Consider the following 22,366-nt stretch of genomic DNA (forward strand, 5'->3'; position numbering starts at 1 on the left):
GAGTCTGTCTGGCCGCCATAAAACCCAGGCTCTAAGGGGCTGACCTTCAGCAGAAAATAGTCTTGCTGGACTTGAAGCCGTTCTCTTTGCCCTCACAGCTCAAGGAGGGCCCAGGTGGGAGGAAGAGTGGGCTCTGTATGCCAAAGCCATCACTACAACAGCGGGATTTCCCCCTTTTCTTAGCACCCCGCCCCCCTTAGGCTGTACTTTTGATTTTCGTTGAGTAGTATGCCTGCCCACCTGACTTAACACTGCCGGCTTTCATTTGCCCCGTTTCCTCCTGTCATTCTGCAAGGCAGGGAGACTCATTCAGTCTTGAGATCTTGAGGGTCCTGTGTCGGGATTTGTTCAGGGTAGGTGCTGGGTTCAGGGTAGGTGGTTGAGTAAGATGGGCAGAAGCTTTTGGTAGTGAGGCAGAGGGACAGCTGTGTACGTGGTAAGAGCTGAGGTGTAAGCGAACGGACTTGGGACTGAGTCCCACCTCTACCCTAAGAGTCTTGCGGTCCGTTCCCTAGTAGGGAGGAGATGGCCTCATGTGCCACCTTCCCACACACTCCCACAGCCTCTGTCCCCCGAAGGTCTAGGGCCCTGCTCTGCTGCTTGGCTTGGGCAGGTCACTTAACCTCCCTGTGACTTTGCTCCCTCGCTTGGAATGGAAGTTGTCTTCCATTTGTGGCACCATCACAAGGTTGTGGGGATGGTGAGGAAAAGATAGGATGACTCCCATTTGGTGGGTGTTTGCCATTTGTCAAGCACTGTTCAAGCACTTTCCCTGCACTGACCCATTTAATCGTTGTCCAAGGTCACCCGGCTCTTAAGTGACTGCAGATCTGTGCAGTCTGGCCCCAAAGCCCAGGCTCCTCACTGGGCCGCGTGGTGTAGACCAGCCCTCGCTCGGAGCTGGTGCTCAGTAGACGTCGACTTGGAAAGCTGCCGTTAGTGCAGGCGGTTCCATTAGGGTTCAGCTAAAATAACTCCTGACCTCCGAAGGACCCTCTAGGCGTCAGAAGCTCTTTGCACACAGTATGGTGAAGGAGTTTTGGGGACGTGTTTTGACTGCAGTCTTCTTCTTCAGTGTGTTGACCGGCAGCTGTTCCAAGGTCTCTTGAAAGATTCCTTTCTCCCTTTCTGAGCTGGGTTCCCCATCAGTTTGGGTGCTGGAAGACCTTCTTTCTCTGCCTCCTTGAGCCTGGGGGAGAGGGAATTTCAGTAAGCCCTGGTTGGTGGAGGAGAAAACTGAAAGTAAGGTTCATAAAGCAAAGTGGGTGTGTTGGCAGCAATAGAAATGCCGCCCTCCTTTAAGTAAATAAGTCACCTGCAGTCCAGCCTCGGGACGGGGTTGAGGGGGAGGAGGTGCCCACCCCAGACGAAGCCAGAGCATCTGCAGTTCTTCTTTGCCTTGAGATGAAACGGGACATTTCTTGGCGAAGTCCCCAGTGTCTGCGTACTCCCTGGAGTCGCCCTGTTTTTCCGTGCGCGTCCTCTTCCCGCCCTTGCTGGTTTCAGCACAGTCTCTGCCCCCGGCCTCTCCCCCCCACCCCACTCCTCTTTGCCGCATCCCCTGTCTCCCTGGCTGATTGTTACTTTCATGTCTTCTCCTCCCTCTTTCCTTGGGTTCGCCATCTGCTTTGATCTTTTCGGAGCTCTTTTCAAACCAGCACTCACTGGTGGATGAATGGCCTCCCTTTCTCGGGAGCATTAGTGCCCTTCTGTGGCCTCAGCCGCCAGACAGGGTGGCTTTCATCTCCCAGGGGAATCTCATTAGCTCAGCATCACAATGGGACCCGAACCGAGGCCAGACTGGTCCAGAGTCGATTTAAATTAGTTAATAGCAATTTTTTGTTGTTGCCCCAGGCCTGTTTTTCCCCACATCTGGGATGCTGAGCAAAAAAAACAACTTTGTTGTTGAAAAGCGGGAAACAAAAAAATATTGAAGGTGGAATGCTTTGACAAAAACGAAGATCATCGCAGGTGAATTTCTCCAACATCTGACAACCATGTCTTACCTGCTGCTTTGGAGTTCAGCCACGGGAACCTGAAAACCAGTCGGGGAAGTTTGGGAAGGAGGGAGGGAAAACTTGAGAGCAAATTAGCTTTGTTTCCTTCTATTAAAATTGGTGATGGGAAGTTGAAGGAACTAAACGATCATGTCGGCACTAGAAAAAGCTGCCACCATTTGGCAATTAAGAGAACATACTGGGCCTTTTGAAGAAAGAGGCTGAATTTGGCCAGATTGCCCGCCCAGTAATGTACAAACTGATTCCGTGCCCTGCCTGGGAGCCAGATGCCAAAACAGAGCTCTGGTGCGCGACTCCAGCCGCTTCTGGAGAAGGACGTTTTCTAGTTAATCCAGTTCTTTCTGCTGTTGAGAAGCCTGTTACCCACCAGCCACATTTGCAGGTCTAACCTGCGCCTGGCAGTGGGCCTCTGGCTTGCCTTAGACTTTGGGGCTGGGAGGTGGTGGGCAGATGACACCGGGGCCCCTGGGACGTGTGCCTTTATCAGCAAGCCGGAGAGCTGGCCAGGGTGTCTTAGGAGGGAGGCGGTGTAGGCTTGGGCCTGCAGGGTCTGGCCCACGTACCCGTTGCCGCTCGCCAGCTGTGTGGCCCGGGGCATCTTCCCAAGCTCTGTAAGTCCCCATTTCCTCGTCTCTAAAATGGACCCAGGGGAGCACCCGCCTCCGCTATTGTGGGGATTGAATGAGCGGGACACAGACATCATACGTGTAAGGTCGGATCTTAACAAAGGGCACCGCGAAACAGGAAAGCTTCAAGTGAGCTTTATGAGGGAGCGCTCCCGGGCGAGGTGCACTACTGGTCCGAGAGAAAGGGGCCAGAGAAGTCGCGCCAGTCCTGGATGGGGGGTAAAAGCAGAAGGCGGCTTGCAAGGGGGGGGGGGCGGTAATTCCTTATTTGGTGAGGCTGCAGCAGGGCCAGGTGTCGGTTGGTCTGTTGTGGGGCGCAAGCCCATTTTCCCTTCCCGTCAGCCCCATTGTTTTGTGGGCAGGAAGTTAGAGTCTCGTGTTGATTCCCAGAACAGGTGAGGTCGTTATGTCCCAATGCCTCTCCTACCTCATACTGGTCGATGTTTTCTCTTACCCCCCGGCCTCCTTTCACCCGGGCCAACGGACCTTACAATAAGCTCTCATTAATGTGGCTCCCCACAGGTTAATAAAATTATCCCGCAGTCCTGAAAGAGAGCACCTTTCAGAAGGAAGGAAAACCCTCCCAGTCCACCGCCACCCACTGTGAAAATATTTCATTTTGAAAATACTTCACCACTGCCACACCCAGCCCCTCCTTCCACAGCACCATTATGAAATTTGGGCAGTGTGGTTCATTGTGACTCGTGAGAGAGACAAGCCCTCCTTTGGGTGTGTAGTCCTTTGTGTCGTGCCCCAGAATGAAGTGCCTTTTCCCTGTAGGACCCAGAATCCTCAGCCCCCTGAGCGGCCTGCGGCCCCTCCGCCGCAGCAGGGCCAGGCCTGGGGTCTGTTGGAAGTGCCCAGTCTCAGCTCCGCCCCACACCTACCTGCGTAATTCACAGCTGCTCGGTAGCAGGACCCCCAGGGGATCTGGGTGCCAAGTAACTGTTGCATCTTTCTGCATTTTAGCATCGCTGAGAATAGCTGGGGAGGCCGGCTTGATTTCTGGGCCCCAACCCAGAGATTCCAATTCCAGGTCTACACTGGGGCCCAAGAACTCACATTTCCAGCACGTTCTTAGGTGATGCTGCTGCTACTAGGTCCGTGAACCACATGTCACGCGGCCCCGTTCTGGAGGCTTCCTAGGTCGCAGCTTGGACGTGTGTGTGCCGCCACTTACAGGACCCTTGGACCTGGCAAAGGCCGTGGCTCATCTTTTAGACGGGAAATGAATAATCCAAGGAGGGTACGGTATTTCGGTCTGAAGAGGAGAGAGAAGGCTGCTGTAACAAACAGACCTCATAGTTTTTCTTGTTCAAACAATAAAAGTTTCCTTCTTGCTCCCACCATACACCCATCCCGAGCTGTCGGAGGGCTGGGCTCCGCTTCACGGAGGCTCTGCCGCCCTGCAGGTGCACCGTCTGAGGGTGTGGCTCCCAGCACTGCAGGGGGAGGGGGGTCTTGGAGGGTCCACATCTGCTCTTCACCATCTCCTGTGGAAGTAGCACACGCCCCTTCCGCTTCCTGATGCTTCGGTCAGAACTAGCCCCGTGGCCCAACTCCAGGAGAGACCAGAAAGTTCCCCCGTGCCAGGAAGGAGGGAAGAACCGGCCAGTAAACCCCAGCAACTCCCAGCAGATGGAAGGTCAAGATTCCCAGCAGAGTAAGGGTAGACCAGGGTCCAGCGTCCTTAGCTCCTGTCTCCCACTCTCCACCCCACTAAGGCCCTTGTCTCCGTCCCCAAACCTCACATGAGCCAGTCTCCCTGGACGTCTCAGAGACAGAAGGGATCATCTGTTCAGTCAACACACGACTCGAAAACCTCTGTGTCAGGCACTAGGCAGACATGGTGTCCGGCCTCTCAGAGTTCACAGCCAAGTTAGAGAAACTGACACTAAACCCAAACTGCAAAAAAAAAAAAATTATTATACAAGCTCAGTTGTCAGGAATGCTATGAAAGACAAGGTCTGAGTAAAGGGACATGACCCGGTCAGGAAGCACAAGGATCTAGGCCAGGCCCAGAAAGAGGAAGAGGAGCCAAGCAGGGGGAGGGGAGAGGAGGAGGGAGGGGAGGAGGGGAAGGGGAGGGGAGGAGGTGGAGCACAGGGAGGGGAGGGGAGGGGGGAGGAGGGAGGGTAGGGGATGGGAGGAAGGAGGTGAGGGGAGGAGGGAGGGGAGGGGAGGAGGGAGGAGGGGAGGGAGGGGAGGGGAGGAGGGAGGGGAGGAGGTGGAGCACAGGGAGCTGAAACATTCTCAGAAGTGGGAGGGGGAAGGGAGAGGAGGCCGGACCAGGTCCTGCACGTCTGCACTTTTGGATTCTACCCTGAGTGCACTCACATGCTCTGAAAGGGTTTTCAGTGGGGAAGTGACATAGTTAGATTTATAGCTTAGTAGTAATAATCACTAATATTTATTGAACAGCGTGCACACGTTATTTTATTTAATCCTCACCATTACCCCAGGTGCTGGGTAATGTTTGTTATTATCACGCTGTTCCAGATGGGAAAACTGCAGCTGAGAAAGATGAAGTAACTTGCCCAAGGTGGCATTGCTGGAAGAGGTGGAGCCAGAGTTTACACCTCCGGAGCCACAGACTTGACCCCTTGCCACAGAACACCCCCTCTGGGTGCCACAGCCAGAGGAAACCAGTTGGGGCTCTTCTGGTCATCCCGACAGGAAGAGGCGGAAGCTTAGACAGTGGACTGGGAAAAAGGAGAGGGATTCCAGATAAATGAGCTAGAATGCAAGAGGCTGCTTGAGTACAAGTGGGAGGAAAAGCCCAGCTTTCCAGCTTAGGCTGCTGGGTGGATGGCCGGTCATTGCTGAAAACAAACACAGGAGGAACAGATCTGAAAGAGCGCCTTAGATGCCCCTGTAATTAGCATGATGCCTTGGCTGGCTTAGCACCGTGCAGTTATCAAAACTCAGCCAGGAGAGGTCAAGCCCAGAGGCCACCTAAGGAAGGGAGGGGTAGATGAGCACAGGTTTGCCCCGCCAGGCACCCAGCGAACAGGAGGGTGAGGGGCAGAGATGCTTGGCGCTGTTTGGATAAAGGCCCTAAAATCCACAGGCCACGGGCCAGGCAGGTAGCACGAGGGAAGCGGGCTGGGTGTGAGACTGGGCACACAGAGCGAACTGCAGGTACCTGCCCTGCCCAGAGGTAGTACCACTCCTTAGCTTCCGCTGATGGTGGCCACTTGGATCTGTGGGGGCCAGTGGGCAGGGCCAGGTCACAGTCACAGGGCCCATCATATGGTTGGACTGATTTAATCTTCATTAGCAGCCCATCAGGCAGGCGCACTGTTACTGCCCCCAGAGCTTCCAATGTGTTGAGAAGCCGAGGATCCAAGTTAGGGGACATTTTCTGAATTTTAAACGTTGGTCTTCCGTGCTTAAAACTGTAAAAAGAAAAGCAAAGAAAACATGCAGACAAAGCCTCCCGGCCTCGGCTGTGGCCTCTGGGTGATCCGTGTGTTTGGGAAATCGGGCCCCAGGCCAGGCGCCCGAGGTGCCCGAATGGACGGATCTAGACTCGTCCAGGGGCTGGAGGTGGAGCCTCTGCATCTTGGGAAAGGAGCACACCCGCTGCGGGACAGCGGACACACGGCACACCTGCTCTGCGCGCCTGTATGCAGGGTGGGGCTTCTAAGAGGCTTGTAAAATAAACAGTAGGGGCAGGAGAAGGAATTCTCCGGAAGCTTGGCTTCTTTTGTAACGGCACATGTGATTGTAAGGAATGTCTTATCAGCCTATAAATGGCACTTGTGTGGGGTTTTTTTTTTTTGTTTCTTTTTTAGCAAGGCATCTTGATGGGTAAGAACCAAGCTTTAAGCAGGTATCATCGGGGCCCAGTTTGCTTTGCTGCATTTTGTAGCCGTTCATTTCACCCCACCAATCACTACCCGCCATTTTGCCAAGTTATCATTCTACTGTTTTGTTTTTTTTTTAAGCATTGCTCATTTTAGAAAGCTGTCTGTCAAAAACGCTTAAAATAAAAAGTCTTTGCACTTGAAGGAATAAGTGCCGTTTATCTTGAAAGTCATTTGGGTAAGAATTTCTCAGCAATGTTGGATATGTGAACCGTTGCTGTATTTGCAAGAAAGCCAGTACAGGTGTTTCCGGTATGTGGCCTTTGATGAGTGGCCACTTTTAAGTTTATTTCTTTATTCAACAAATATGTATCGAGCACCTGCTAGATGCCAGGTGATGTTCTAGGCCTTGGGGACACAGCATGAAATGGACGAGCGTGATCCCTGCCTGCACAGAGCTGATCATCCAGCGGGGTTCACCAGCCGCCAGGCAGACCACGAAAGTCCAGAAGGAAAGAGGGCCAGTCCAGGGGCCGGGGAGAGCAGAAGAGAGGGGGCAGGCGGGCCTGAGGCACGGCTGGAGGGTAAGCACTTCACGTGCATAACCATTTTATCCCAGGGGAAATGGCATCTTAGAGGTTCGGTGAACTGGGGAGCCTGCATCCTCACTCTTCAGGGTGTAGCCTCCCTGGCCTTGGGTGTGGACACACAGCTGGACTAATTTCTGGATCATTTGCAGCTCCCCGTGCGGGACCTGGTCCAGCCCTGCTGGTTTCCACCTGGTCAGTTTGCTTAACTGCTGCTGAGGCCCGTCAGCACACCGTGTTCACTCTTGTTCACAAAGTTAATCATTTTATCGGGGTTTTTTTGTTTCGTTTTGCTCTTTGGCCACAACATTTGTAATGGCAGGACCCCCGAATGAAGACAATGAAATAAACCATGAGTTTGACCACAACTATCAAGTTAGGAATAACCTGTTAATTCGGTCATGGATGGCAGGCCTTAGCAATCCATGGTGTCGTCATATTTCAGAACTACAGGGGATCTTAGACGAACCCTTTGCTTTTCAGGAGGGACACTGAGACCCAGAGGGATCGAGTAGTTGGATCAGGTCAGCAGACAGCTGGGACTTAAACCTAGTGCACGTTGCATCTGGTCCCCAGATGCCTCTAGTGAATTTAAAGCCGTCATGCCCTTGGCCCTGCTGGGGGAGTTATGGGTCAGTGGGTATGGCCCACTAGACCACAGCTTCCAGGGAGCTGGTCAGACAGGGGACCACACTGGGAGTGACACGGCTTTTCAGAAAGGTAACAGCAGGATCTGTGAGGCCTCAGGGAAAGATCATCAGAAATGATCAAGGTCACAGTCACAGAATCTGTATGGCTACAAATTATGAACCAGAATGGGAATTAAAGGAAGTAGAAAGCCCAGTTACGCCGGCAGGAAAACTGTTCCCGGGTAAAGATGAAGTCGAATATGGACAGTTGGAAACGAGCCTCTGCGTCCAGGCGGCGTTTCATGCAGTGGCGGGGTTTATAAAGCCCGCTGTGATCTGCCATCTCTTTACCTCTCCGCTGACCTCTGGCCACGCTTCTCTCAGGTGCCGCGCCTGTCTGGAGTTGCTGGAAGTTTCCACACTTCGCTTGCTTCCGGGCCTGACTACCTGTGTCCTGTCTGCTTACAACGCACCTCCCCTCCCTTCCCTGCCCCCAACTTTGCTAACTAATTTTCAACCTTCAGATTTTATTAGATGTCTTTTCCTCCACGAGACGTCATATAAAAAGAGCACCTTCATCTTGTTTTCTCTGTGCTGGTTCCGAGTAGCTCTAACCCAGGCATTGTCCTTGGTTCCCAGGTGACGGACCATGCCACCACCGCCCTGCTCCACTACCAGCTGCCCCAGATGCCCGACGTCGTGGTCCGATCCTTCATGGTAAGTGGCTTAAGGAGTCAGATCTCCCCCTTGAGCCTTGGCTCCTTAAGTGAGAACAGGCAGCTCGGAAGGTAGCTGGACCGTCTTTAGCTCGCAAGGGCCTCGCAGGGGGGAGACGGTCCAGTTTGGAAATGATACTTCCTTTCAACTGGGAAGAGATCTAGGAGAAACCATGTCCTGCTTAATTAGCTGGTGTTTCCTATCATTGCCGAACACATGGTGGTTTCAGAAGTGACCTTCCAGCACAGTTTCCAATGTTGATTTAGTCAGTAGGTATTTATCGAGCTCCTGATCTGTGCTGGGCCCTGTGCTTGGCGCTGAGCAGGTACCGTGACACCGTTCCTCCAAGACCCCTACTCCTTAGACTTCCAGGTCAGAGCTCAGGATGGGGAGTGACCCGGAAACAGCCATCCCCCCGGTGTGCTGGGGTCGGCTCCCACCAGCTCTTGTTTAATGTTCAGAATTTCTCGAGCTGGTTGTTCGGCCGTCGGTGACTTGACATTGAACCAGAATATTCACGTGCTGGAGATCGGTCCTGCACGTCAGGACTCCCCTCTGCCCCCGGCTCCCACCCCTGGAGCCAATTCATTGATTGATCACGTGCCCGCCAGTCCGTCTCAGCAGGGCCAACAACTGGCCCCACCGTATCCTGGCAGACGTGGCCAGCTGTTTCAGCACCACGCTGACGGGGCTTCGTGCTCTCACGTCGCTAGGCTCCGTCTCTCCCTGCCGCTAACGCTCCCATCTCAACTCCGGCCAGTAAGGCTGCCCCATCTCAACTCTGGCCGGTAAGGCTGCCCGTTAGAGAACATACTCAGCAAATGGGCCCGTCAGCAGGCGCTGCTCAGTGCCGGCAGCCAGGCGGAGTTCTGCTCGTCCGATCCACCTCGTCACGTTTGCTGCCGCAGTTACGCTTCTAGGAGCCTGTAGTTCATTTCTCAGAAAATACAGCCTGGCTCGTTGATGGGCTCACACGCTGGGGAGGTGAAGAAGCAGACCTGGGCTCAGCGGAGCCGTCGCGCAGGCGCTCTCGTGGAGAGAGAACTGTTGCAGTTGGCTGTCTCTAGCGGGTACTTCCTTTCTGGATGGATCGAAAGACTTGCTCTTTAACCTGACGTGTGGTAATGCCCAGTTGCCCTTTGGTAACTGACTTTGGGGTTTGGGAAGAATAAATAGTTTGACTGAGTGATCCACTGACATCCTCATGTTTATTGCCAAAACCTTGAACCCCAGCCTCTGGAAGGGGGACAGGGTGGGTGAGCCGCAGTCTGCCACCAGGAAGGCAGCTGTGCCGAAGCAGAAGCGTTTGTATCCGTCCGCTCGGCCGACCGCCCCAAGAGCAGTTTCCTCTTGCCTGATTCAGGAGGATGTTACGTGACAAGATTCGCACACCCCCGTCGCAGTGGGAGCTCGCCTCACTCGCTGGCCCGTTGCTGTGGGCTTGGGTTGGTACGGTTGTGAGTCTCCTTGAGTTTGAGCACTGAGTTATGAGGGTCTCATCCTCATGTGTGATGCCCGAAGGACCTCTGCACTCTGCACCCTCCGGTGTGTACTTGCCGTTGATTATGTTATGTGGTACCAGGTTGTCCCTGCCCTCCCCCCAGGTGTGTCGGGCCACGCTGTGGCAGTGAGTGGTGACCTCTGAAATCAGAGCAGAAGGAAGGCACGTTGACCTTAGTGGGGAATTCTCCACTCACCCTCTCTCCGCACGTGTCTGTGGCCACCTCTGGGTGGTGAACAAGGAGAGGATCAATGCTGACGTTCGGGACTCAGAGGAAATGTGGTCATGCCCCCGCCGGGCCGTGAGGCTGCGCCGTGGTTCGCGGCCGCTCCTCCGGGAGTGCTGCCTGCCTGAGAGTGGGGATTTCTAGTTTAAAGTCCCCTTGGTTGGGAGGGGCCCAGGGCGCCGGGACTGAGCACCAGCAGCGCTGTGGCCTTGTGGGTTCTGCACAGAGCTTGCTGTAGAATCCCAGGGCACCTCTTGGGGGTCACAGCCACCTCAGGCTCTCTATCCTGGTGATGGTGAGGCTTGACAGGAAGGATGACGTCCGAAGCACCCGGATCCCATTTCTGTCGTTTCTCTCCTCGCTTCTCTTTTTAGACCTGGTTAAGGAGCTACATGAAGCTGTTCCAGGCCCCGTGCCAGCGCTGCGGGAAGTTCCTGCAGGACGGCCTTCCCCCGACCTGGAGGGATTTCCGAACCCTCGAAGCCTTCCACGACACCTGCCGGCAGTAACCCTGCCCCAGCCCGGGCCAGCCCGCAGACCCCCATCCAGCACCTTCCCAGACAAGCCCTCAGTCACAGCGATGGCTCAGACGTGTCTTTGCGGCCCGGATAGCAGTACCGCCGCCCGCTCGCTTCCGCAAAACAGCATGTCGTGCACTAAGGCCGAGCTTCCTGAAGAGCAGATCCGTCTCTGTTAATGGGACTGTTGTTCACCTGAGCTGGCGCGTGGAAGGCAAAGGGACCGTCTCAGGACTCACTATAAGGAAGTTAGGCAGCATGTTCTCCCGTGCATGTTCGCAATACTGGTCCGTCGGCCCGCCTGGATCCACGTTCTAAGTCATTTTATAGTTGGAATGAGCCTTTGTGTCGTGCTCAGTGTTTTGTTTTGTTCCATAACTTATTTTTATAAGCAATAAACCTTTTGTACCCAGGACAAGGCTTTGTCTCCGGTTTCTTAAAGTACCTTTTACGTTCAGTTCCGTGAACATGTGAGCAGATCTGGTGGGCCTTTTGAAGGAAAAATAACTTAGTAACGTCTGCGTTTGAAATAATTCTTTTTTTTTTTTTTTTTTCGCGGTACGCGGGCCTCTCACTGTGGCCAGGCTCAGCGGCCATGGCTCACGGGCCCAGCCGCTCCGCGGCATGTGGGATCTTCCCGGACCGGGGCACGAACCCGTGTCCCCTGCATCGGCAGGCGGACTCTCAACCACTGCGCCACCAGGGAAGCCCTGCAATAATTCTTTCTGAGGACACATTTCCCTGTTTCTTGCTTTCGGGAGAGAGGGAAGTGTTGGCAAATATTCCATTTCAAAGACATTTCAGCGGCTTGAAAAATGGATTGTTCTTTTTGAGGGAAAAAGTGCACAGATGTTTCATTTTACTAAACCGTTCACACATACATATACCAAAGGGAAAGGACTCTTCCTGTGTTACCAGCCAGAACACGTGTGAGCGGGCGGGACAGGTGTGCCTGGCTTGTTTGTCCCGTTTTGTCCTAAATATTTCCGTGAACAGATTCCAGCCCAGTCTGCTGAGTTTATTCAGGGCCTCGCCCCTGACATTTAAAGCCATAACCTGTTTACATGAAGAAGTGTTGACCTGCTGAAGGTCTTGAGAAGGACAGGGGAGTCCCCAGAGCTTTCCGCAAGCCCAGCCTAGGTGACAAGTAATGTCCTGTTTGTGGTGAACAGTACCGGAGAGATGCTGCCTTCCGAGGTGTCCAGAAGAATGGGTGGCTCCCACCTGGGTTCTGGTACCACGCAGGCCCTCCACACCTACCCCTGCCAGGCTAAAAAGGCCCAGAGGATAAAGGGGGTTTAGTGATGGGGGAAGCAATAGAACAGTGCCACTCCAAGTATGGTCCAGTAGCTGTGGCATCATGGGAGCTTATTAGGAACACAAATCCTCGGGCCCCACCATGGGCCGGCTGAATCAGTGACTCTGGGGGGTGGGTCTGGCAACCTCGTTGTTAACAAGCCCCGCAGGTGGCTGATACGGGCCCGAGTCTGAGAACCACTGGTCTCTCTAGGAGGCGGCGGTGCTTTCGGGGCCAGTTTGGGGCAGTAGTGTGAGCGGCAGCGTGGTGTAGCGCAGGAACGCTTCCACACAGCGGGTGATTTTAGATTAAATACCAGGGTTTATCACATTTAAGATGCCATCACTTGTAAGATGCACCCCTATTTCATGATCCCCTAAGAAAAGCGTGCTGCCAATTAAACAATGCCACACGCTTTAATGCTAATCCTGTGTGACACATGAATCAGTCACACCAGCCTTTCATCGCCCTGAAATTCCTTTCATGTCTTCCAAGGGGGGTTGCAGTCTCTCCTGCCTCAAGTCTTACTGTCTTAACATGTGACAGGCGATCCCTTCCCAGGGCTCCCGGTAACAGAGCATAACACAGCTGCACTGACTTGCGGGTATCTTTCTTTCTTTGGTCTTGTAAGACACTTGTTTGTTGCAAGAAAATCCCGAATTGAGGACATTGGGTGTATAATAACATTTTGTCGCATGGCATTTAAATGGCAAGTAGGCTGACCCTGTGCAGGACATATGGGTACTCAGAGCTCGTGTGAAGTGACGACAAGGGGAGTGGGGGCATGTGCTGATGACAGGTGCACCCCGACTGCCAGCTGGCTGCCAGTGCCCACCAGGGAGGCTCACATATGAGGAAGCAGCCCTCTGACGATTGATGGGATTGTGGTAACAGCACACCACATTGTAAGAGAGCTATTTGGATCTTTAAGTGTTTGCAGCAAATCTGAGAGCGTCCTCGTTGGTCCCAAAGATCCCTCCACCCCCCGCCGAGCTCTGTTTCCAATGGAGGGAGAGCAGACCTTGAGTTCAGAGCCGTGGGCAGGCAGTGGTTTCTACTTAGACTGAGTGACATTATTCCTATCCTCTCTGCGTCATTTTCAGTGATACCTACTCTCTGTGGCCACTGATGCTTGTTCCCCATTTGCAGGCATGATAAGAAGCTTCCATGTTAAACTAAGGCACTTAGGCGAAAAAGGGAGACCATTGAAGAAAAATACTAAATAATAGCACACCCCAGAAGCGAACGCAGCATCGTAAATGAACTATACTTCAATAAAAAATAAACAAGTAAAGGAGAGCACGGGTAGAGTGTAGCAACAGCAAAAAGTGCGAAGGGCGTGCCTGGGCCAGGGCCTCGACTCTGGCCTCCTGCTCTCAGCTGTAGTACTCAGACAAGTCGCTCGTCCTCTATGAGACCTCGTCCCCTCTCCCGCAAGACGCCCGGCTGATGGCCCAGTGATGGCAAGGCAGGAGAGTTGGAGGGGGCGGAGGGCTTGTAGACGAAACATGATTGGCCATGAGCAGATAATGACTGAGGCTGGACTTTGGATAGGTGGGTGATGCGTGCTACTCTTCTATTTTTTTTTTAACTTTCCCTCATTAAAAGGGGAAAAAATATAAGGGTCAGGCTAGTCAACCTTTAGGGCGTTCCCCCCTTTGACCTTCTCCTTCTTCAGTGCCAAGTGGGGGAAGCTGAAAGGGAGGGGGCTGGGCTCTGGAAAGGTGAGAGAGGGGCCGGAGGGTGAGAGGCTTGTTCACCAGATCCCCGAACACTCGGTGCCTAACAGACACCCATGAGAGAGCCTGGCTTTGTGTGTCAACCGTTCAAATCTAGAGAACATGTTGACCTGAAATGGGCAAAAGTAGAGGCTGGAGGTGGGTTGCGATCAGTTCCACGATGTGAATTGGGGGGAAGCTGGGACCTAATGCTGCTGTGGGTATAGCCACTGGGTCTGGAACCATCCTCTGGTACCCCTTACAGAAAGGAGCATGGCCATCAACGGGTGTGCCAGGCCCCCATTCCTGAGACTGTGCACGGGTGAGCCCCAGCCAGGACGACGAGGTATTTTAGTGACTTAATTACCACCCTGATAGCTCAGCATCTCCTCTGTGCCAGGCGCTTTCCATGTTGTCTGCTTTACTCCCAGGTGGGTTCGTACTCTTCTCCCTGTTGTGTGCTCGAGGCCTGGAGGGCCTGGGTATCCCGCTGCCCGCGTCGTCGAGCTCCATGGCTACTCTACAGCACAGCTTCCTCCCCAGAAGCAAAGGGACTAACCAGTCCCTGCCCTGCCGAGTGTGTTGTGTCAAGAATGGCCCGAGAAGCACTCGGCCCGAGCTTGGAAACCTCTGTCTTACAGACGCTTCCCTGCCAGGATAAGCAGCGATGCACCTACCCCGTACTTTCTGCCGGCCAGGTTCCTGTTAATCAGCAGGGCGCCCGTTAGGAACTGACAGAATGGAATGAGGAGGGCCGTAAAAGGTTGTCCAGATTTTTTTCCCGCACTAAATTGGGAATTGGCCTTTTGGTATCGAGTGATGTTTTTACACTTCACACTCCTGACGGAAAGCTGCAGGCACAAAATGATGATCTTTCAGTGTTAATGTGCAAGCTCTCCATCGCATTTAGAGTGTCAGAGTGTGGGCCTGATGCTATATCGAGAGCCTTTTAAGGGCACCCGAGCTGGGAGGAGGAGAAGGGATGGCGACTTCAGCCGCCAGGATTCTCACAAGGTCCCGAACCCCCGCCGACTCGACGGGAGGCGTCTTGGGGCCGTCGGGTCTGCAGACAGAGGACAAAATCTGACGACCCACCTTGCTCGTCGGTGCCTCGCAGCGTCTGCATCCCCACTGGCGTGCCGAAGTTGAGCGGTGGGGCTTCCACTGTCCTGCCTTCGACAGGGAAGGGTGGGCCAATTCCGCTCCACCTGCTTCTTGGGGTGCAGCCGGCAGGGCTGGTCTACCGCAGACAGAGCTCATTCAAGGCCACACCATATGTGCCTCAGAGACGGGCCTGTGCAGGGCGTTCGTGGACAAACCTGTCCTCCAGTTGGTCTGCTTGGGGAATAATTGGGCTTCACTTTCTAGGACAGGCAGGTTTTTCTCGCCATCTCTGCCATCCTTACCCCATTCTCATCCCCACCCCCGCTCCCTGAATTCATGGAAGGAACCTCAAAACATCACTCCCAAGTTGCATTTTAAACTGCTGGTTGGCTGTTCCCTATCATTAGTACTCGAAGAGATAAACAAACCTTCAAGTTCACAGGCACATCCCAGGTAGAGCCTCGTCTTAGCAGCTTTTAGATGATTAGTTACTCAAGAACAGCTTCAGCCTGTCTCTGTGCTAATGGAGTTTGAAATTCCAGCTGCACACTGGCTGTCCTCGGGGACGGTGGGAGCGGTGGCTTGGTGCTAACTGAACAGGTGGGTCCTGCCACCAGTGCACTTCATCTGCATCATGGGTCCCCCAGCTTGATAGAGACAAAAGAGTGACGTGTCCCTCTGGCCAAGAAGGTACAGGGAAGGTAGGGGACGAGGGGGGCGATGAGGGGAGGGTGGAGGACAGTGAGAGGCCATGAGCTTGAGAGCCAACCTGGGCCGCCAGGAAGCTCCACCAGCCCCCCACCTGTGGGGTGGGTCGTTACTTAACGCGTTACTCACCCTTGTCTAATTCTTGGCCGTCATCTCGATCGCAGCCTCGCTTTCTTAATTCCAGAAGGAATACATGTGTTCCTTTTATAGAAAATTAGGTAATGTGGACAAGCAAAGAAGATAATACCCGTCATTCCCACTAGCAAGAGACAATGACCAGAGCACTTCGGTGTGTACCTTTTCAGACCTTCCTGTGGACGTGTCGGTGCGCGCACATTTTTTGTAAAAAGCAGATCGTACTGCGTACTGTTTTGAAACCTGCTTTTTTCCGTTTAGCAAAGGCTAAGTTACTCCAACACAGAGGCCCCAAAACAGTGGCTTAAAGAGTATAGACACTTACTTGTCTTCCACTTCAGCACCCCAGAGGAAGGGAGTGCTTCAGAGCCCAGGGCTGCTCTCCTCCACGCGGTCACTCAGGGAGCCTGTCCCTCCATCGTCTCACCCACGTGACCTAGGACGTGGTCTGCGTGGTGGAAGCTGAGTCACAGGCACCTTCTGAGTTTACAAAAAGGGGAAAACGCACAGGTGTTGTAAGGCCAGACCCAGCTCTGGCATGGATCCGTTCCACTTGACCTTCGTGAACAAGAGCCTAGTCCCATGGCAGAGCTGGCTGCAAGGGCTGCTGGGAGGGTGCAGTCTCCAACTGGGCACCTGTGGGTCCGGCGGAAACCCTTGTGCTGGGAGAGAAGGGAGCAGCCTCCGCCGAGCAGCGCCCCCCGTGTCAGAAGCGTGAGCGGTGATGCCGCCCTGAGGGTTTTGTGCTCCTTGTCTCGTCCGTCCTTGGGTTTTGTGTGGCGGTGGCCTTCCACGCTTTGATGGCCATAATCTAGGCAATGAATCTCTCCTGGATGTTTAGGTTTTTATTTTGAAATAATTATGGATTCACGGGAAGTTACCAAGGCACGTATAGGGGGGTCCTGTGTACCCTTCACCGGCCTCCCCCAATGTCAGCGTCTTGCACGACGGTAGTATCAATACAATGTTCAAACCACGAAGTTGACGTTGGTATGATGCATAGAGCTTGCTTGGATTTCGCCAGCTACACGTGCGCTCATTTATGTGTCTGTGTGATTGTGTGTCTGCGTGTAGCTCCTTGCAGTTCTATCGTGTGTGTAGCTTCGCGGAACCACCACCACCATCAAGATATCTAGCCGTTCCCTCCCTGCAAGACTCCCTCATGCTACCGTTTTCAAACGACACACGCCTCCTTCCCCATGCCTGACCCCTGGCCACCCCGTAAGCTGTTCTCCGTCTCCAGAATGATTTTATTTCACGAATGTTATATACATGGAATCCTGCCGTATGTATCCTTTGGAGGTTGGCTTTTTTCACTCAGCATAATTTCCTTGAGGCTCACCCAAGTTGCCGTGTGTATCAGTAATCCATTCCTTTTAGTTGCTGAGTAATATTCCAGCGGTTTCCACACCTGGTTTAACCATTTATCCACTGGAGGACGTTTGGTTGTTTCCAGTTTGTGGCCATTATCAGTAAAGCCGCTGTGGACACTCGTGTACAAATTTCTGCATGAAAATAAGTTTTCATTTCTGTGGAATATATATGCCCATGAGTACAATTGCTGGGTCATATATTAAGTCCAGCTTTAGTTTTAAAAGGAAATGCCAAACTGTATCATATTACATGGACACCGGCAGTGTATGAGTAATCCGGTTTCTCCACGTCTTTACCAGCCTTTGGTGGTGGCACTGTTTCTTATTTTGACCATTCTGATGGGTGTGGAGTGACACCTCACTGCGTTTTTCACTTGCATTCCTCCAGTAGCTGATGATGTTGAGCAGCTTCTCATGTGCTCCTGTGCCATCTGGGTGTTGTCTTAGGCGCACTGTCTGTGCATGTCTTTTGCTACTTAGACTGTTTTAAATGCTGGGCTCTGAGAGTTCTTTGTATATTCTACGTATGACTCCTTGGCAGGCATGTGATTTGCACATATTTTCTCCCAACTGTCACTTGTCTTTTCATCCTCCTAATGGGGTCTTTTGCAAAGCAGATATATGCAGTTTTGATGAGGTCCAATTTATCAGATTTTTTGATCATGGGTTGTGCTTTTGGTGTTGAGTCTAACCTGCTGGGTTTCAGACGGTTGTTTTGCTGTAGTGATCATTGTTGCTCGCCCTTCCCTCCCCCCTCCCCCCTCCCCGCCTCCCTCCCCCACCCTTCTCTCTCCCTCTCTCTCTCTCTCTCTCCCTCTCTCTCTCTCTCTCTCTCTGGAGGTCCCCCCCACCCTTCCATCTCTCTCTGTCTCTGCCTCTGTCTCTGTCTCTCCCCCTGTCCCAGCAGGGACCTTAGCTGCCTTCTCGTTCAGCCTATTAGACAGTCACTCAGGGCGTCCAAGGCCTGCAACCCTGTTCCTCACTCACCCAGCAGGTCAGTGACAGCGTGAGGACCAGAACGGAACTCCCTCAGTCAACGAGATTTCCGCTTCCCCAAAACTCTTCTCGGGAAAACACTTGAACTGCAGTGTCAAAATGAAATAGATCCCGCTACAGCACAGCGTCTTAAAAGAAAGCGTTGGCAGTGACAGACTTGGTTCACCGCTCGGCCTGGGCCCCGGAGAGCAGTGCTCTGATACAGCCCCTCTGCCAGGGGTGATCTAATATCAGGGGTTTTCGCCCTCCCTGTCATGGGATGGCAGTCGGGCAGCATCCTGCGGTCAGATGGGCAGCTGGGGGCCGAGTCCCTAGCACTTACCCAGGCCTGTGTGAGGTTGCTAGGTGAATATGGGAGAGCTTCCTGGGGGTGACGCCCACCCCCATCACAGCTGCCACCCTCCAGACGGCCGAGCCACCCAGACCGCACACCGATGGCTCTGTTGTGGGAAGGGGACGGGGGTGGGGGGGCACAGAGATGTGCCGGGTGCAGGAGCTGTGTGCCTCAGCAGATCGCCCACCCCTTTCCCGTGACGCACTCAGCACCCCTCCCTCCCAGGCAGGACCCCACGTGCCCGAGGACGCCCAGAGTTAGGGTTAGGGTCCCTCCCCCACAGGCTCCTGGGGGCCCACGCTCAGGACAGGGGTTGTCATCACCCCAGCCTCATGCTTGCTGTCACCTCCCTCCGGGAGGACACCGTCCTCAAACATGGCAGGGGGAGGGGCACCGGGCTGGGGCGTGGACAGAGCCTCCAACGTGGAATCCTTTTCAGGAAGCGCCACATGTTCCCACCTCCTGGCCTCTGGGTTGTTCTCTGCCCAGACATCCCACCTCCAGAGAGCCCCATGGTTTGCTCTTTTTAAATTTTTCCAGTTATTAATCATATTCACACCCAACCTATTTCCTCTTCTTAAACACCCAGCCAGACAGTTTCCTGGGCCCCTTGCATCTAAGTGGGGCCGTGGAACATGAAGAGAAGAGGCAGCTAAAAGAAGATGCGCATTCCCCATGCTCTCTCTTCCTTTTCTGAGGCACCATCAGCAGTGACACGTGACAACCGTAGGGTTAGATGATGGAAGGACTCTGAATCCCTGAGTCACTGCCTGGAGGCGAGCTGCCCCAGCGAGCCACCCAGCCAGGAGCTTCTGCGGTGGATTTTGTGTGAGAGAAGTAAACTTCTAAAGCTTTTATTGTGTTACATCACTGAGATTTGGGGTGTTCTTTTTATAATAGCTGCTAGCGTCATTTACCCCACACATCATACAGATACACTGGAAACAATGCCACGGACAGTAAGTTCTTTTTAGACGGTAGAGGTTACTGTTTCTCCTGTTCCTACCTGAGCTTGAGTCCGAGTCATCTTTCACTTCAGTTAGAAGGGGGCACACAGAGTGCCGGCTCAGGCTGTTCTCTTGTTCTCCCAGGAGGAGCGACCGTATCAGACAGGCCTTCCTGGCCGTTCGCTAAAAGCGTGGGCATTCCATGCCTCCCTGCCCCTTTCCTCTGCTGTTCAGAGTGCCCACCACACTGGACATTAGTTGTTTGTTTATCTTGTCCACGCCCCCTACAAGAGGGTCCGCTCCATGAAGAAGGAACCGTGTCTGTCTAGGGCACTGCCCTGTCCCCTTGCACACAGTAGGTGCTTAATAAATATTTGCCGGAAGTGGAAAGGAATAAGAAAGCCAGGCTCGGGTGTCTTCTCTGCTCCTAAGCAGGTGACCGCGGGCCGCCCCTTGATCCCTCTGAGTGTGGGTACTTCATCTGTGAATGGGGCCAGTGACTCTGGCCATCCAGTGCAGAAGTCCTGTGAGCGATCACACCAAATATTTATTGTGCACCTACTGTGTGCAGGTGCTAGGCGCCAGGGATGCAGGTCACATGGCAAACGAGAAAGGGCCCGACAGCGAAGACAGCTTTGTCAGTGACATCCATTGCAGGCACAGTGAGTTTGTTCTGGGGCAGCGGTCACCCAGGTGGGCCCGTCCCATCTTCTGCCATGGCCTTGGTCTCTCTTTGAAGAAAATATTCAGAGCAAGGAATTCAGAGGGTAGGCGGCAACCCCAAGGGAGGGCTTCCCCTCTGTGAAGCAGCCTCAGCTGTGCATCAAGATCATCTTTTAAGCACAAGAGATTTAAAATGCCATTTGGAAAGCGGAAGTGCTCAGAAGAGAATGTCAGGGTCTCGGGACACCGCCCCGTTTCCCGATCCTATCTGCATTTCTGTGAAACGGGGCCGCATCTCCCTGCCTTGATTAGAATCGAGGCCCTTTCTTGCCGTGGCCTTTTGATATTTGACTTTGCACTCGATGCCCCTAAAGCTAACACACTGGCCTTTCATTTCCAAAGGGTAGTTGGTCGTATTAATGATCGCCAAAAGGCCATAGTTAATTTGCTCTCCTACCTGTTCCTTTCCATTAGTTTGCAAACCAGCAAAGTTCAAGAAAACTTCTGAGCATGAAAGAGTAGGGATCTAATTAGGAAGCAGGCAGGTAGTTATAAAACTTTTTAGAACTTAGGGGCCATAGCCGAAGGATGTTTAGGAGATCATACCAGCAAGAGACACTGAATACTGTGTGAGCCAGTCCTGGCCGTGGGCCTGACACACAGGGGCCTGGACAACCTGTAAATGGGTGAATTGTGACACGTTTAGCCTGTCTTCAGCCTCGGTGAGGGACGCCAGGCCAGGCCATCTGCTCAGGTCAGGGAGTGCCGTACCTGCAGGGGAAGGGCTGAAGGTGACGAGGGACAAGGGCGGCCCTCCAGCTGCCTCCTTTCTCAGGATATACATATGCATGATGTGAGGCAAGTGGGATAAGATGAGTCTAGTTCCGTCGCCCACAGTGAAGGTGTTTCATTGCTGAACCTTGTGCCTGGGCCTGAGCATCTCCAAGTTCAGCACCTCACTGCATAGAGGCTGTGGGTTCTCAGAAGCCACAGCCTGATGACTGAGTGCCCCAGGCAGCCAAGTGCATGTCAGGGATGCTGTCCTACCACGAGCCGCATTTGTGCGTGGGGAGCACGTGACCACAAGAATCCAGACACCATGGTGGTGTCACCCTTCTTGGGATAAAACGGGAGCTCACCTTGCCTCTGGGGAACCAACCCCTGACGCCTCCCATCAGTCCATGTGCTTCAATTAGGTTGTCTCTCATCAGTCTGCCCTTCCCCACCCCCACTCCAGAAAGTCCTGGCCAATCTTAGTATCAGATACACACACAGTCCTACTGTGATTGGTTCAGGGGTGGGCATGTGCTCTAACCCCGCCAAAGACACACAATTGTGTCTTGCTGGGGTGCTAAGAGAAAAGTACCACTGGTTTCCATGGAACTTGAACAGAGAGGGTTGAGAAGCTGCTGGAACCGGGAGCTGGAGGGCCCCCTGCAGGAACCTAGCTCACTCCTGTATAGCTTGGGCCAGGTGGGGAAGGGGAAGATCCCTTTTCCTGCAGTGTGTGCGGTCAGTGCCTAACATAGGGCCAGCAGGCAAAGAGGAAGTATTCGAAGGGCCCAGATCCACTGTATAGATCAGGCAATGAAGGGTGAATTTGCAGCTGAAAGGCAGTAAATTGGAGACTGGCACTGTGTGTGTGGCCCTGCTCTAGGTGTCTGAGGTATTGCACAAGCCTTCCTGGTTTGATCTTTGCCCAGAGGCCATTTTTTAATTTGAGATTTTTCTTTTTTTTTTTTTTTTTTGACCCCCGCCCCCGCCATCTGGAGAGGCTAGGAATGAGAAGCACTTTTATTTTCAAACCCAGCTAGTTATGGCTCCTTTATATTTCCTTTACGTTTAAAAACTGAGAAGTTTCTTTTTAGCGCATAAGAAGCAAGGCAGCTTCTTTAACAGGGAGCCTGGAAGTATCCTGAAGAGGATGGTTGAGTCCATTGGGCAGGTTTCCTGGCTCGCACTTGATCTACAGGGACAGCGTCGCCCAACTCCCCGCCACTGCCTGACAAGGGTCCCCTTCTCTCCTCACTCCCCTTTCAGCCCTCACCAGTGGCCTCCTTAATCCCCACCTCTAGATAAGAGGTGTGTCAAGAATGTGTGAACTTGTTTAAAAACCAGAATGGGGGCCGCCCTTCTGGTTCCCGTTCATGCTATGGGAGGGGGAGCCGCCCTCTGGGACCAAGGAGGCTGCTGTGCAGAGCAAGTTAGGACAGATGCACCGCAGGGCTCCATGCCAGCCCTCTGCCACCCCCAGCCCTAGAGGAGAGAGAGAAGTCAACGTCTGTTTCAGCCACAGTTACACGTGTCTTCCATCCCTCACAGCCTAATCCGGTCCTAACACGTCCCCTTACTGGCTTTCTTGGCCCTGACTGCGTGGGAAACATTCTATTTGTTCATGGACATCTTTGATCAGTGTCTCACTGTTACCCTGATAGATTGTAAGCACGTTCGTAGGTATAT

General features: G+C 53.3%; 1 protein-coding gene across 2 annotated transcripts in view; it reads left to right on the forward strand.

Annotated features, from left to right (window-relative positions):
• Positions 1–11,543, forward strand: part of MED27 (mediator complex subunit 27) — a gene marked incomplete at its 5' end in the record, with an annotated part of 198,539 nt that extends 186,996 nt beyond the window's left edge. For both annotated transcript variants that reach the window (XM_082843420.1, XM_082843421.1), the window contains 2 exons: positions 8,309–8,386; positions 10,488–11,543. In XM_082843420.1, the coding sequence (XP_082699546.1) occupies positions 8,309–8,386; positions 10,488–10,622 (213 nt within the window). In that variant the 3' untranslated portion in view covers positions 10,623–11,543. The remainder of the gene's footprint in view (positions 1–8,308; positions 8,387–10,487) is intronic.
• Between the last annotated feature and the right edge of the window lie 10,823 nt (positions 11,544–22,366).

Source organism: Leucopleurus acutus, assembly GCF_964270905.1.
Source record: "Leucopleurus acutus genome assembly, chromosome: 7".
Lineage (NCBI taxonomy): Eukaryota > Metazoa > Chordata > Mammalia > Artiodactyla > Delphinidae > Leucopleurus > Leucopleurus acutus.